The 17400-nt window shown below is 38.7% G+C and overlaps 1 protein-coding gene across 4 annotated transcripts in view; it reads right to left on the bottom strand.

The window, feature by feature from the left end:
- Positions 1–2375: 2375 nt before the first annotated feature.
- Positions 2376–17400, bottom strand: part of NPAS3 (neuronal PAS domain protein 3) — a 632661-nt gene continuing 617636 nt past the window's right edge. For all 4 annotated transcript variants that reach the window (XM_068946425.1, XM_068946424.1, XM_068946426.1 and 1 more), the window contains 3 exons: positions 12207–12354; positions 8952–9067; positions 2376–6230 (listed from right to left, as the gene is read on the bottom strand). In XM_068946425.1, the coding sequence (XP_068802526.1) occupies positions 4921–6230; positions 8952–9067; positions 12207–12354 (1574 nt within the window). In that variant the 3' untranslated portion in view covers positions 2376–4920. The remainder of the gene's footprint in view (positions 6231–8951; positions 9068–12206; positions 12355–17400) is intronic.

Genomic DNA, 17400 nt, shown 5'->3' with positions numbered 1-17400 from the left:
CAATCCATTCTGTAGGGCTATACCAATGCAGCAGCATCACTGTGAAAAAACCCAGGCTTTCTGTCATTTTCTTTAATGCAATAATTTTCTCCTTCAGCCAGGAATCTTAGAGCAGTCTATTCCTTTTGACCATCAGCTCTGCACTGTGAAGCAATGTATAGGCAGTACGGCTGAGGTCTAAAAAGCCTTTAAAATAGCTCAAACCCTTTCAACCTCACCCCCCACAAGACTCCTCTTGGGATTAGTGGCTTTATTTAATATTGGTTAACACTTATCTGGAACAAGCTTGCTATTCTTCCATTAAGCTTTATTCTGGTCATTCTTTCAATCTCCATTTAAATTCCGTTTTTTTCTCTCTGCTGGCATCTGTACCTTTAGCTGCCTCATAAACAAGACGCATTGCCAACTGGAACAGGCGAGCAGAGCTAACCTCTGCTCCTTTCTACCTCCTGCAGATTGGTTTCTGGAGACATATCTGGATTGGTTTCGGGAGACATATCAAACGCAGGGCTTGGGGCCTGGGAAGTGGGAGTCCTGAGCTGCACGGAAACTCAGAAGACCCGGACTTCAGGCTATTACACTATTGGGCTGGCTCACTGAATTATAGCTGTGCATACTTTTTTTTTTTTTTTTTGCACTAACCTATTAAGCCAGAGTCACATGCACTTATTTCAGCTGAGTGACTCTTATTCTGTAAATAGGTGTCCTGAAAACCCTGCAAATGATTAGGCAGCTGTCCGCAATCAAAATCTGATCCAGAACAACTGGTCCAATATTTAACTTTTCTAAGTGGACATACAGAGGAGAAAACACTCAGGCACCCAAAGATGCTTATAGATTCTGGCTGAGGGTAGCATTATCTTTACGTTATACTCCCAAAATTTGTGCTCTTCATCAAAGTAGAAATCACGCACCAATAACAAAATAAATTGTGGAATTGGAAAAGTTTTTCTTTGGCAAAGCCGAGGCAGGCAGTATAAGGTCAATACATGGAAGAGTCTAACGCAGAGACTGTGCAAGTGGCAGCTTAGGAGGGGGGAACTGGGCCTGCTTCTCCTCTCACCTTGCCCCGGCCCGGCCTCGCCACTGCAGGTACGACGGTCCCCGTCACATAGCACACAGCAACAGGGTGCACGGCACGGCAGCTGCCGTGGCAGAGCTTCTCCCTGCACGTCTGTAGCAGAGAATGAGCTCTGGGCCTTTTCTCAGAACTTCAGCAGCAGTAGTCGTTGATGACTGCTCACTTTTTAGGGTCAACCACCATGTGTGGATTTCTGCATAATCAAAATTGTATTTGACCTTGCTTTTCTTTCAGTTGTGAGGTCAAGGCTTTGTGCCTTGCCTTTTCTACGCTGGTAAATGTTTCGCTCCTCAGTTTGTAAGGCAGAAAGTCTAGCCAACGAGTACATATGACACCGACAACTTACATGTTGCTAATCTGGGGAAAGAAAATACATATTTAGAAGAATCAGCAGCCTACAAAGGATATAACGTTACTGAAGAGTTTCACTATAACATTGTAGAGTACAAAAAAGAAAATATAAAGTGCACTTTAAATGATTAATGTACAAAAGCTGACCTCTTCCAGTGTGCATTAACCAAGAAAAAATGCACACCTTCTATAGTGGTTAATGTTGCAGGTCCATTATTTAGCTTTGATAATGTGCATAAAAATGCTCAATATGACAATGAGTTGGGGTAGCTGAGAATTTAGGATGGTGGCAAGTTTGGTGTAGTATTTGGATTAGCATTCTTAACCTACATCTTGACAGCTTCTTTTCTTCAGTTCACAAGCGTTAATAAAATCTAGCTGTATCCTCTTTGCTTTTTGGTTATCTTTTCTTGGTTTTTTGCTTGTTTTTAAACAAAACATTTAAAAATAACACCTGCTCAAACAAATACTACCAGCATTCATTAGTCAGGATGGTTATATGTAAAAGAAATGATGCCAGATAGTAACAAATCCAAGAGAAGTTTATTATGAAAATGGCACCTGCGGGATGAAAAAAATTAAGTTACATAAAGACAACCATGTATGACATGTATGAGAATCTACAAAAGTATAAAAAGAACCCTGTTGTAAATGAAGTATGTACATTTCTGATTTGCAGCATTATCAATGATCAATGAAAAAAATGTTTCAAATAAGCCAGGCACTCAAGAAGTTAGATTCGGTTAGCTTAACACAAAATAAATGTACCATAGCTGTCACTTTTTAACATTTTAATTCTTTTTTTATACTGTAGAGTTGGTAACACTGCTAAGATTTATACGAACAGAATCCCTTTCCCCATTATTCAGCTACTTGGCACCAGTCTCCTCATAAAAGATTTCATATATTTGTACAAGAAATAGTTAAAAACACAGACACAGTCTTCACAGGTAATGAAGTTTTTTTTTCATTTTGTAATTTTAAACACTATGGATTTAGACAGCAGCTGTGATTATCTGTTAGTTTAAATCACCAGAAATCATTTTGACACAACACAGAAACATTTATAAAAAAAAAAAAAAACAACAGCTGTCTAGCTGTTCTTTGTAGCTGATAGGTGCACTCCTTTGATTGTTCAATAGCTAGAGTAGAGCTTCCAAAATTAAACTTTGAATTTCCCAATCAGCTTTCTTGTCTTTTTTAGACCTACTTAAATCCTTCAAATGTAACCTTTAAAAGCTCATTAATAAAATTTGTGGCATCCAATTCCTTTTCGCTATTATTCCACTGTGGCTCGGACCAACTTCTCAAATTCAAAGCTACTGCAGGAATTGACTCAACACAGTGAGCGATCAAAAATTCAAAGGACAGCTGAGTTAATATATTAGCATTGCACACGTAAGCAAATATATATGACAATTCTAAGCTCAGTTTCCTTTTTTAACAACGTTGGTTGACCTTTGAAAGAATTTTCTGTCTCACTGGTAATTGCTCTATGTATTACTCCATCAGCTTACCTGGGAGAAAACCAAAGAAATGCACCCTCTGCTTACAGTTAGAGCACAAGGGACTCTGGGAATGTTAACAACTGAGGCTATATGGCATCAATTTGTTTAATATTTCTGAGCATTACTCTGTAGTGCATTGTGTGGTACACTGGAAGAGTAAGTCACACCCAGAATTCCTCTGTGGGAAAAATGGCTCCATTAACCTTGAGCTAGTTAAGAGTCTTTTATCTCTGAGAGCGAAGAAGAGAGGAAGAGCGAGTGAGAGAACGAGAGAGGGGAGAAGTGCGGAGAGGGAGAGAGAGAAAAAGAGAGAGAAAGGTTTGAGAATACACAACAGCAAAGCAACAGCAGAAATTAAAAGGTATACAGACAGTGGAAGCAGCATAAGGTGACATTACAGAGGAAGGCCACCACACAAAAACCACTAACCCCCAAGAATCACTGGTTCACTAGGACTGCAGGAATGGGACTTTACCACTCCGGACTAGAGATAAAGCACAGAGAAGACAAAGGACAAAACAACTACATTAGCTTAGTATATACTGCATATAGTAACACACATTGAAACTGCAATGGGACTGACAGCCAAGGACACTTACACATTGTACACATTACAGTTCTCACATCTGTTATTAGATGCCTTAACAAACAGCTGCCAAAGATGGAGTGGAAGAAGAATTTATATTTGACAGTCATTTGGAGTGTTTGACACTACACTGTGATTTCTGGCAACAAAGACAAAATAGGAGATTTCTTTTCTTTTACTTAATGTGCAGTTTTCAGTTGTAGTTATCTATTTCAAGCTTATTAACCCCTTCTTTAGTTTTAAAACATATTGGTTTCAACCCTAGAAATAAGGAAAAACAACAAAAAATACCCAAATCAAAGAATAAAAAGAAATTTACAACCTTCCCTCTATAATATTAAAGAAAAACAAAACAAAACATGTTAAATATTTCTTGTTTTTTTTTTTTTACTCCGAAGTGTTATCTGATGATGTAAAATTAGCCTCAGTTACACTGAGAAAAAATAAAGCAAAACAATATGCACCTAAGAAACTGCTCCTCGCGTCAATTAAATTGAGTTTTTTGTTTTTTAAGCGCTTTTTGAAAAAGGCTTCCTGACCCATTTAAATTTGATGTGAGGCTATGCTTGTTAGTTTGGAGGTAAAAAATTTTAAGTCCTGCAGCAAATGTTAATGAGGGCTTTTGTCTTAACTAACCAAGGAGACTGCAGCACCCGACTATAAACCAGTACAGAACACATTCTTTTCAAAAAACCCAGCCCACAAGCTGCATATTGTATGAAGACATTACAGATTAATAAATGATAGCACCATGGTTTTAGAAATTAAGTTAAAGTTTCAGTAATTAACATTTAGTCCAACTTTTTAACATTCTAGTCACAGGCCAGAAATTAACTTTTTAAGAACCCAAATTATTTTATGTGCAAGTAAGAAAATCTTAACCATAAAAAGAGAATTAAACTCTGCATAAAATTCTAAAATACTATCCCCTATTTTTAAAGGAATTAGGAACAAAAACCCCTTTTCATTTGACTTAGTCAAACAGGGCACATTGTTTATGCTTGTCTCTTTTAATCTTGATCATATCAAGATCATTTTGAAGTAAAACCAATGGTTGTCACTTTAAAATCTCTTTACCACAACACTGAGTATTCTATGGCAGAGGCATACACATATTAAAGGCATCTTAATAAAGATGCAAAGGAAAAAACACACATCTTAGAAGAAGACAAAATGGCAGGCAACTGGTACTTCGACTCTCTGAAGGCAAAAATAAAAAAATATCTTTACATTAAAGAATAAGTCAAGTTAAAGAGAAAGGGAATGAAATGGGGACCATCATATTGAGAGAATAAGCTGACCTGCTCAAATTCAAAGTGCTAGAATTAAAGGTCTAAATTAAAACATAGTCTATGCCTCAGAGTACAACACTGAACACAGTATGTGGTCATATTTCAATCCTCCTTCCGTTCCAGAGTCTGTGTAGTATGAATGCCATTGCTGTACACAGGAAATGGAAGAGTGGAAAAAAGTCCTTCGGCAGTTGTGAACACATTCCCTGCAGGCATTTGGGTCAGACTGGCCCCGCTCACAGCACTTCCAAATGGTCCCGACATATTGAGTCGGTGAACATGGTGGTAGAGCATTTCCATCGGTGTTTTAGGATCCAGCCCAAAGCTGGGGCTGTTAACATCAACAAAGTTAACAGCGTGGGTGTTGGGGAGGAGATTGCCCTGCATGGCTAAAGTAACTTCAGCTGGAGCATACCGAATAGTGCCAGTGGTGTAGACCCTCTGAGCAGCAGTGCTGGTCGCAGCAAGGGTTCCTGTTACCCTGTGAACCAAAGGAAGCACCACATTGCCTGCCTGTAACCTCTGGAGGGCTTCCAGATCCCCAGTGTACAACAAAGAGTTGGAAGTGCTGGGACCGCCTGGATGTTTGTCCCGTGGAGATGCTGAAAGCGGGGGTGACAAAGGGTCAGAGGATACAGGAGCCAAGGCCGAGTTGGATGAGGTGCTGAACTGAGTTTTACGGCTGGCAGTATTTTCAGTCCCTGGCGGGGTGAGAACGGAGTCTGGAATGGAGACGTGTAAACTACTGCTGGCTTGGGGGGACGGGAAGTGCTCGGAGCTGGGGGGCTTGGTCATACTGTAGGGTGATTCATTCCTTGAGATTTCCCTGTTGGGTGGGTAATTCCAAATACTGCTATCATTATCAAAATTGATAGGTTCTGAGATTTCTGTTTTAATTTTGAGCACTGAGGCACTGTTTGGCGACGAGAGCAGCTGGGGCTGGTCCACCAAAGCTGAGTCAAGTCCATTTGGACTTGAGGTGCTTGACAGCCTTCTCCGGGTCATGCTGCCTCCCTTTTGCTTTTTTCTCCTCTTCTTCCTCTTTTGATGTTTGCTGGAAGACTGGCCATTTACTTCCCCTGCACTGTCTGAGTCCTTGGCACTGTCCGAGGTCAGCGATTCACAGTTCTGTAACCGTAAGTCTGACTCACTCTCTACATAACGTTCCACCTTGATCTGCATAGAACCAAGAGTGCCAAAACTGTCCTCAGGGGCCTTTTGATTCTCGAAGTCAGAGTTTTCAAAGCTGTCATCACTGTCCCTGCTATCCTGGTTGCTGGAGCTGTTCCCATCATCATTACAGTTCATTTCATTATCCGACTGATTCCCCGACTTCTTCCTGTCGGACTCAGGGTCTTCACTGTTTTCTGACTGGTTTCCTTTCTCATCTGACTTTGAGTTCTCGTTGTCCTCTGGAGCAAAAGGAAAGTGAAAGAAATCATTAGCAATAGGAACATAATGCTATAACTCAAGCTCAGATTTCTACGTACCAATGAGATTTGATCACTGCAACATTTCTGGCAAAAAGGCGTTTTCTTCTGCAGAGCTACATTTTTTTGCAATATTGTGTTGGCAGTTTTGTTCATCATGAATCGCCCTGACCCAGGACTGTCAATGCACTAAAAACTTATGTTGCATGGCTTGAATTTTCTTCAAACGAGCTGTGGCATGTTGATTGAGGGTGGCCCTTCCATCTGCTCTCTTAGCAAGAATCATTTTGACAACTGTGAGCACAACTGCATTCTAGTTGTATCATTCAAGGGGGAGTCAGTGAACAATCCCATTATGACCAAGCATTCTGGTAACTGTTCTTTCACATCTGGGTCCCCCTACAGTGGGCAGGCATGAAGATGTAACACTATTAACTAATGAAGATTCTAGTCCTCACATTGCCTTTTCCTCTCACCTTCGCCACTTTGGCATAGTGCCTCTGACTTCAGTGGAATTACTGCTGATTTCCTCCAGTGTGATAGGAGAAGCGAGTCACACGTGTATAAATCTGAATGAATAAACCAGTTAAAACAATTTTGTTACATCACTACGCTGTCTCTGGATATTCCCTTGGAAGTGAAAGAAAAGGAGAAAAAAAATTCAGGCACTGAATTAAATTCTTGATTTATCCACATCCTCTACAGGCCACTGAAAATAGCCCAGCTACAATACTGAGAAGCTGTCACTCTTCTTGCCAAAGTTTTCAGTTGTAGTTTAGATTTGTACCTAATTTTAAAATGGATGAGTTAAACACTCTAGTCCACTGGACTCTGGCAACCAAAGCAGCTTTGAGAATACTTCCGTTATCACACCGTGTTTGTAAGAATCATGAATGGCTTCAGAGAACCTGTCTTTTACAGAACAGCCCGATTGCTTTTGTTGGGAAATAAAAGATGTTTCTTCACTCATCAGAGCCAAGTACTACCCTTTTCAGTACACTTGCTTTGGGGAGAGAGGAGAAGGGCCAGGTTTCCTCTAAAGATTAGTTAATCCTGACCCATGTCAATACCAAACGGTTTGCCAGAAGTGCTTGAACAGCTAGGCTTGACAGAGAAGCTGCTTGAGGCGTCAGGACAATACATGTTACGTTTATTTCATGTAAGTCACTTAGGGAGACTTTTGCTTGACTCACCAGCAACAGAGAGACTTTCCATTTTGAAAAATAAAATCCATAACAGAAAAACAACAGCCAAACCCCCTGCATTCTCAGTCAACATTTCATTTCACTTAGGGTAGAATTTCTCTTCTTTTTTTTTTTTTTTTTTTTTTTGAAAATGCTCTCTTCCTTCTAAGGCTACGGTTCCTAGCTGATCAAGAGAGGTCTTAGGATGAATTAGTCTAAAACTGCTTAAAATTTGCCTAGGGTTTTACTAGAGCTTGAACTGAACTTGTTGGTTTCATTCAAGACGCTGTTCTGATTTCAGGTCCTTCGTTACTTCTATATAATTCTTTTGTAAGAAACAATCTCCTGCCTTTGCTGTCTTCCAAGACTCCTAAACACCTCCTGAGAAGCACATCTCTGTGGACCTTTGAAGATGCTCTTGTGCTCTGTTATCAGCCTTAGTGGTCATGAATGTACATGCACTTCTTACTCGGAGAAACCTACAGTGTACATGGGAAATGCAAACGTTTCTCCACATCTGTGTTATCTGGCTATTTAGAAACAATACACTATAAAGGAAGCATTCAGAACGGATGAAGAGATTCCTAATCATGTGGGCATCAAGACTGTAAGTCTGCCTAATGTTGATTAGATTGCCAAACCAAGATGCCAAGGGAGAACAAATAAATGCAAAAGATGAAAGAGAACAGCCATAACATATAAATATAACATTTAAGACCTGACCCTCTTCTTGCTTTTGCTTTATTTCTGTCACTGTGATCCATTTTTTCCCGATATTTTTTTCTGGATTCCTATTATAGACATGAGAGAAGAATCAGATATATATTGCATGCCATGGCAGAATAACTTCCTCATTTCTTGGGCCACAAGAAATCATGCTCCTTTCAAAGCCAGCCGATCTGTACCTGTGCCTAGGTAATTGCTTTTAAAACTAATGGGGAATGTGTGAACCATCTGTGTGCTAGGCCATCTGTAGGACTAATTTACACATTGAGTTGGACAAGCACATTTAGCTTTTAAAAAGCTAAGACTTAAAGAGCTTACAAAGAAGTGCTTGAACCTCTTATGCGCTAACAAAATGTAATTCTTTTAGCCCAAGAAAAAAATTCAAATTTTGCAATCTTTACTGCCCCCTAGTGAGACAATTCCAGAAATCTATTTATACAGGAAAAGGGGTGATAAAGATTGACAGCACAGATTTATGTTCAGAACATGTGACTGCTCTTGAACAATAAGAACTAGAATCATACCCAATAGTTACAATCCCAAGTCTTTTGGACAGGCACAATACCTGCTCATGATGCTTAGCTAGGGAATCAAATATTTAGTTCAATGCAATTTAGGTATGGAAATAGTGAGGTCATTAAAAGTTTTTGACAGCTTTCTTCAATTTAATTTTAGAGAATTTTTTTGTTTTAACAGAACAATCCATGACAAATATAAACAACTGGAAAGGTAACCATGTGGCTCTAGTGATATAGATTTCTTTTGTAGGTAAAGCAGGAAGAAGGTGTGTTACCTGAGTTGTCCTTTGAGTCCGATTCAGAGTCAGAGGTCTCTGAGGATTCCGAGGTTTTCTCTGGGAGATGAGGAAGTTGTGCAATATCCATCGGAGTGTCCTTGTACTCTGGGTTACTAAAGAAGAGACAGAAAATACAAACACAAATGGATGATTTGCAGCTTGATAGTTTTTCCCTCTTTTCATATCAAAGTTCAGGAACAAAGAACATTAAATAGCAAGAATAGCAGAGAAAATACAAAAATATACATTTTTTTTCTCCTAAGTCCTTCACAGTGGGTATTGTGTGAAGGTTTATTTTAATGCTACTGTCAAATATTTACATTGACCAGGTACTTAAAACTTGATTGATTCCAGTGAAGTTTTAGAGCAATCAAAGCATTCTTACAAAAGTGGGACACCATGTCTCGTGTGATAGCTAACAGTACAGCTGCACTGTGCAATCCTCCAACAATAGAGTATCTAGAATTCAATCCCATTGCTGTGCCTGGAAGGACAGGGAGCACGTTTTAACCTTTCCAGTCTGTTTCTCTCCCACCGGCACCGGCTATTAAGAGTTATCTCTGTAACAGTGTTCTCTATCAGTCCTGTCAGGGCCCTTTCAATACCTGTTTTTCTCAATGTCCTGTTTTCCAGACTTTAATCAAGCGCACTAAAGTTAGTAAGAATGCGCTCAGTTAGCGCTCGGGAAAATGACCACTGCTCAAACACCACTGAAGAGTTCAGTCAAGAAATAAAGAGAAAAGGGTATATATTTTTAAAATAATGCACGCATGCATCCACATCACCAAGAAATGAAAAGCAACCATTCTAACTATATGACAGATGCACATGTGCATGTTAAGATGCATATGTTAGGGATACAGAACTGTCAACACACCCATTATAATCATATCTTCATCTGCTCATGTGGTGCTCACCTGTGACTTGTTAGCAACGAACATGACTGCAATGTAGAAAAGCCACACTACTGGAGAGACTGAAAAAAAAGCTTATGCTTTTTCTCAGTTTGTACCATTTAAAAACGTGTTCCTTTCTCAAATCAGTGGAACAGAGGAACAGACATAGCTAGACATAAGTGGCATAAGAAGGCAAAAAAAATAAACAAAGTCTTCAATCATTTTTGAATAGGTGAGCATTTCCATGCAGCTCAAATTCCAGCCTGGTGATAGAGCAGAAAATCTGCAGTCCTGCGTAGAACAATACGAGGCATCACTGGGGGAGACTGACACAGTATCACAACGACATTGTGCCCATATTCAGCCTATTACAGTATGCTGTGAAAATTTAGAGTTCACACAGTTCACATAGACATGCCATTCTTATGATTATCATCTTTATGGTTTTGTCCTGACAAAATGACTTTATTCTGTTGCATCCCAGGGCAGTCCCAAAATTTGTCCCCTCCAAGCAAAAGATGTTTGAGGGCTTTCACACTCTGAATAACAAGTTGCTAGAACAAGAACAGCATTAATCCTCGCTGTCACTATAATTAGTCTATCCTTTCACAGACAGCTGAATCATACTTTCTAATGCATGGAAATGTATACAGACCAGTACTCCTGCTAAGAGTAGACCTAATTATGCTTTGATCTGTCATTAAAATATTATTTGGATGTTTGGATTTTTCATAGATTCAACTATTAGGAGAAATCTAAATTAAAAATACAAATTCAGTGGAAAAGCTAATCTTTCTGTAACAAACCAATGAAAGGAATGCATTAGAAAAAATTTCTGGGAGGAGCTTTTACAGAGTGAGACCATACTGCTCCTCTTTTTTGGTGGAACATTTGTGGACTAGGTTCACCATTCTCTGGAAAGCAGCAGAGGAGACAGAGGCATTGGCTTCTAATTTTTATGGAACACTTTTCCAGCCAGAAAATGCAAAAATTTCTGGGCAGTCTGAAGCCCTGATTAAGATTAGGACAGTGAAGATGTACTTCCAGTTCAGAACTGGCACCCTTAAGATGAATTCTTTTGAGTGTTGCATTCTGCCTTATTCTTGCTGGCTCAGCTAACAGACCACTCTGGGGATGCTGAGCGTCCACCTTATTTCAACAAAGAGAAACAAGGTAGCAGAATAAAGGTAGACTGTGAAAAGCCCATGCTCAGGCATATCAGAATAGAAACATCTAGGCCCCAATCAACATGTCATTGCTGTGGAAGGTTACCCATAGTATCCCTAAATATTCTCCTGCTCTAGTGGTCGCTTCCTCCTCTGCCCCTGAGGGGGAATCAGAAGTATTGCAGCATGCCACTTTAGGCAGGCACAGTCTCCTCGGGGCTTGTTGGACCTGGCATAAAAGTCACAGTCTAGCCCCTAGACATCACTTTGAACTGTCATGGCATCAAAGGGAATGTAAAAAACCATGACAAGCAACTTAAAAGGGGAACAGGCCAGAAAATGGCAATTGTATTTCCTGACGATCTCAAGGTTTCAAATTCTATTTGTTTGTTGGTTCTGCTCTGGCATGAAACAGAAAATCCCCCAATCTTATTGAATATTTTCACAAAACAGAATGTGTTGATAGGTGTTTTCAGATCAGAAAGATCAGGTTTCTACTTCATTGTCTCTCAGTGACTGTTGGTTTTGCCTTGAGTTCAGAAATCAGTTCCTTAAAAATACTTAGACTTTGGTAAAACAGAATTTCTCAAGGAACAGCATTTCCTTCAAGATGCTACCACAATTTCTGTTCAAAAATTTGCTGCTTTTATTTTCAAATCCTATTTTGCACTTTTCAAGAGGATTACTGTCTGATGCTCATCAGAGGAACACATTCTTTCAAGGATCTTTTTGTGAGAAAATCCTACTCTCTGGACTGGACTGGTAATCTTGCAAAGATACCTTTTCGTAGCATTCCAGGAAATTTGCTTCCACATATTGACAATAATCAAATAAACCAGTGCCCAACACAGCGTATGAGATTTTGTAACACAGCCACAGCAAGCTGGGCCAGATCTCTTGTCATGCTGGGGAGATTTCAGAGCAGTGGAGGGGAGGGGCAAGTAATAAAATGAGGGAGGGTTTATTTGAAGACCAGTTATTCAAGAAGATTGCAGTATCCTGAGACATGACAGATGTCTTAACATACTCAGACATCAACCAAAAGGCACTGTTTCTGAAGAGGATCATGTGAGAAAGCTCTTCTCATTAACCTTCTCCAGCAGGCAACTATTTTTTCTCTAAAACTCACAGCAACAGAGTCAAGCAACGAAGACAGCTTTTCAAGAGATGGAAGTGATTGGAAGACATACCTAAGAAGGTAATTGACCCAGATGATATTCTTCTCACTTGCGTTCTTGGCATTGACAGCTATGGTTGCACTAGACTGTATCCAGATATACCCTCCATTCTTCTGCATCCAGCGGTAATACTTTGTTACACACTGACCCTTATTCAGCACTGGGAAAAACAAACACAACAGAAACAAGAAATATAGCATGTTAGAATCCTAGTAAAATGATCTTCATTGCATAATATGACACATGTATCAGCAGAAGCTATTGGGCCTCTTTTAGGCTTAATGTGGCATGCCAACGAGAAGACAAACAGGATCTGACGTCCACTAGAAGTAGCTGTATGTTTTACAACCTTTTAAAGTAACGTTTTAGTCTGTTTTTGGAAACTCCAGTGAAAGAAGAAAAGCAAAAAAGAACCTACAAATCTCTTTGGTTCACAGAATACTTATGGCTTTGTGGACATTTTCAATGCTTGCAATGTCAAATCGTTAAAAAAAAGAAAAGGGGAGAAAAGGCAAATTTATATGTGATTTATTCATAGCTCCTAGGTAGACCTCTTCGAGATCCTGGATATTTGAAAGGTCTGGGTAGATACTCTACTCCTGCTGCTTTGATCATTTCTCCTTATTGCAGGCGATATCAACTACTGAACTTACACATCTGTTCCTTTTGATCTTGTCAAACAGAATTTACAGTTCTCAGATGAACCAAATCTCCACTGGTCAGTAGGGGGAAAGTCTTGCGAGAATTTACTTACTACCAGAGCAAAGTAAATCCACCAACAGACTTGAGAAAGAGGCCTAAGGGAGGCACAGAATGACTTGGTTAGAGCCTAAGAGTGACAGCTCTCTCCGATGTTTTAAATATCCTAGCCAACACAGAAAAAAGTAAAAGCAATCAGTAATGTGAAACAGTGTTATTAAATGCTCACAGGAAGAAGGCTGAAAAATACAGATGTTTTAACTAATACCTTAACCAGAATGTTGCCCAGTGGAAATGGATTTGATCTGTATCTGATATATCAGTGTCAGGAAAAGGGGATGAAATGCAAATCTTTCAGTGGAAGGAAGTGGCATAATTTTAAAGAATGCCTAAACTATACAAAGTCTGGGTACTTATTATTACTTGAGTGCTTACCCTGGCTGCATTTCTCTCTAATCCCGTAAAGCTTTGTGCACTAGAGGGCACTGTGCATTCATATACACCCTCTGCTTTTGTCATGTCCTTGTCTCCGTCTGCTAAAATGAAAAACCTCTAACTGCTGTAATAAATTTGGCTAAATTAGCTGCTAAATGGTTATCTCAAGTAATATGTATTTGCATTAATCATCTTGCTCTAAACCAGAACAAGCCAGAGTCCTAAAGACGTAGTAAATTCATATTGTCCATTTAATTACGGCTAATAAGTGCTTCATATACAATAGTTTCATGAAGTACATTTTGAATTTTTTTTTTGTAGAAGGAAAAGAAAAAAGTCACTTTGGAAAAGAATAAGTATTTAAGGCAGTTAAACTTCCTATCATAAAGGTGACAAATGACACTTTGGAGCTTTCAAGTTAACCAAACGTCTATAACCCTAATTATACCTATGAATGTGTCTCTATCTAAATCCATGTACAACAGATATCTACAGAAAAAGATATTTACAAAGGCAGCCATACAAACATAGATGCTTTGCTTCCCTGGAGGGACTCCCCCCCCCCCCCAACTTTTTCAAGTATTGAATAAAAAAGCGCATGTCTGACAAGCGAATGTAACGTGTACGTTAGGTTCAACTGCAATATGAACAAATGTTTGTGATCCGGGTTCTGTTTTTTTTCAGCTACCTCTATTTCTAACAGAGATCCATAAGTTTCCTCAAATTTTTGTTTTTATATTCCAAGCTCTAAATATTCTGCTATGGTGATTCATTGCCTTCAAAAACCTCATTATAGAGCAGAATAAAGATAAAATAGTAACAACTGACTATCCAGCATTTCTGTCAAACCACTGATGTATGCAACTTTAGAAAACAATCTCACATAAATTAGTCCAACTTTATTAGTTATGAAGAATAAGGGAAGAAAAGTACTGCTGTAAGTTTTGATTACAGTTGACTTTTTCAGTTCAGTAAAATAGAACGTTCAAAATACTCCTGTTTACAGCTGACAGTAAAATTGATATGCCTGCAAATCTGGAGTGATACTGTCTCCTTTCTGGAGAACTGAACACAAACAGTTGCATGCAGAAACTAGTAAAATATATCTACACTTGTATCTATTAATTATACAGTCCTGTTCTTCATAACAGCTTTTATCTGAGAAGTTTACCATGCTATACAACTATAAAAGGATGACTCTTCACAACTACCTTCATGCACATTTGAAAGTCAAGGGACCAAGTGAGCTACTGACTAGCTGAAGAACACGCTGGAATTGTGCGATATGTGTGATATTCCGTGATCTCAGTCTCATTATAGACATGTCATTTCCTCCTGCAGTACCTTTTGCATTGGTTGTTGCACCACTGAAAAAGTCTCTGTCATGAGCAGAACAGAGCATTCATTTCAGAACTATGGAAAAAGGGGGAAAATTAAAACCTCAGAAATTATTTTTGGAGGAAAAGGTGTTTGCTTTTCAAGAAAGAGAATTCAGTGCATCAAAGTCACATGCAAAACATCTGCAGTCAGAGTTCAGGCTCCCAAATTACTATGCATTCAAAGACTACTTGAGATACCATCTTGGAAATGAGCTTTCCACGAAGTTCATCTACCTGCAAATACCCACCCTCTATTTGGCCAGCTGAGATATATTAGCATATACACAGGTATTTCCTCACTGCAACCATTTAAAAAATGTTTCATTTGAGAGATTTGGGGACCATACATTGAATGAAGTCCCACAGTTCAATATGAAAATTCTCTAGGGAGATTGTTCGGCAGACTGGCTGTGCCATGCTGCTAAAGCCCGGGTCTCACATCCTTTGAGAGCATGGTAAGCACTCACAACCCAGTTCTGAAAGATCATACTATAGCTTGGACAGAAATTTCTCAATGTGATGAAAAAGAAAAGATGAAAGAAAAAATGCAAACAATTGAAATGTTTTTAAATTTCTGTTATCTTTTAACTGCTGAAATTGCCAAGCTGAGGACTTACAAACTAGATGAGGATTTTGAGAAAATGAACAAAGAGGAGGATGCTTCTGGAAGTCATGTCTATCTGTTTTATTAATAACCTAGTGTTTCTGAGTAAAGCCCAGTTTCATCTTGAGGGTCTCCATTTTGCACATACAGGGAGTCCATTAAAAATGTTATAGATTCTGAGAGTGAATAAAAGCAAAGAGTTAAGTCTAGCTTAAGCTCTGCTTGTGAAATTATGTTTTATTACTAGCAACAGACCATTCATTTAAGCTTAGCACAAACTTATGAAAAAGTAATGCTATTTGGACCACATCCTGTACTTAGTCTGACTGCCTTTCTTTAGGCAAATCCCTTTCAGAGAACCAGAATTCAGCTCCATATTTTTGTACACTGAGAAATGCAGAGTTTTACATTTCTATGTTTCACTGCAAAAATATACATGGAGTACCCAATCTTGCAGACAATGCAGTATGTGGGAAAGTGGGACGCACAACCATGTCAGTGGGATGGCTCATGTGACTGAAGTTACATGAAGGATTGGGTGCACTGGTTTATTTGTAGGAATAGCAGGGAGGATGACTTCTCTTATAGACTTAGTCTCTTCTGCCAACAGATGCATAAGTCTCTATAGCATTGATGGGAGTTACACGTTTACAAGAAAAAGGAGAAAACAGATCTTCTTGTTACTAAGCCAAATTGTGTGGAAATACAGTGAAATCTTTCTAACACTGGCTTAATAGCTGTCAGGAACAATCTTTACAGTGACTATAACTGTGAAGAGGAAAATGAAAAAAACCTTCAATACTAGGAATAAGATGACAAATATAATTATACCTACATAAACCCTTTAATCAAAGGAAATTACTGAGGGTTAACGTTTTAAAACTAGTGACCTTTATGTTACCTGCACAGATATATTCCCTAAAATGGTGGATGCTAAATTTGACTAAAATTTGCTGAAATGTTACATAGTTATTCAATTTGAATTCAGAGGTTAGCATGCAAGAAATGCACAGTATGTGCATTTCTAAGAACTAAAAAAACCCCTCACTTATTTCTCAAAGTATGAATATATTGCTATGTATACAGTTCCCAACAGAGGGATTTCAGTCTTGGAAGCTTTGCGCACAGCAATATACTTGTAGCAGTGGAGTGAAGGAGGGGGGAGAAGAAGAAACAGCCAGTGTTCTTTGCAGGAACCTAATTCTGTTAGAAAATCAAAATAAATCAGTACAAGTTTGTCTTCAGAAATATGGTTACAAAAAGAAAAAGAACATGGTTTCTTCCTGTAAGGCTGTTCTAAGAAATGAAAGCCAAGGCTTCTAAATAGTGAGTTGTTTTTTAAAAGAAGGAAGTAGTTTAATTCAGTTTGAAGAGGAGATGAAGAAACTGTATATCAAAAGCAGTCTTTTAGCAAAGTCTCTTACAAAAGGACATTTTACTCATGTGCATATGCATTTAAAAGCTACACTATATTGCGTATTCAGGTAAGTACAGAGTAAATAGGAAATGATGAGATCATCTTACATATTCACACGGCTTCACAAAGAGGTTCTTTTAATTGGTGAAAATATTGAGGTTACATCTGCTGTGCTGTTCACCCTTCTCCTCGAGATACCTTTATCAATGACTGCATGGTATTGATACTCAATTCCTCTTGCTAAAAAGTTACAAAAATATTTTTAATTTACTGCATGAGGATGAAAATACTGTACTTAATACCACTGTTGGATACTTAGCTGTAGCCACAAGTACTGTTTCTACATTCACAAAACTGGCAGATGAAACATGAAAAGGAATACTGACTCTTTAATCTCCACTTCTCCACCTAAGGCCCAAGGCAAGCTGACAGGGTAACTTCATTCTGGAAACAGTTTTTTTTTTTTTTTTTAATTCTGGATTACTTTTTCTTCTCCTTTTGAAAACTAGGGGCTGTAGGGGAATGAACCTGACATAGACTTAAAACAAGAACAAGTTTCTTTATCTGAAAAGTTACAGTCCTTGATGCTTACAGGAAGGTCATTTTCAAAACCCACAGAAAAAATAGCATCACAGCCAGAAAGAGTGCATGAAGTGCCTTATTTGCTTGTAA

This window comes from Struthio camelus, chromosome 5, assembly GCF_040807025.1.
Source record: "Struthio camelus isolate bStrCam1 chromosome 5, bStrCam1.hap1, whole genome shotgun sequence".
In the NCBI taxonomy this organism is placed as follows: Eukaryota; Metazoa; Chordata; class Aves; order Struthioniformes; family Struthionidae; genus Struthio; species Struthio camelus.
Note: the sequence above shows the minus strand (reverse complement) of the source record. Positions and strands in the feature narration are given on the sequence as shown.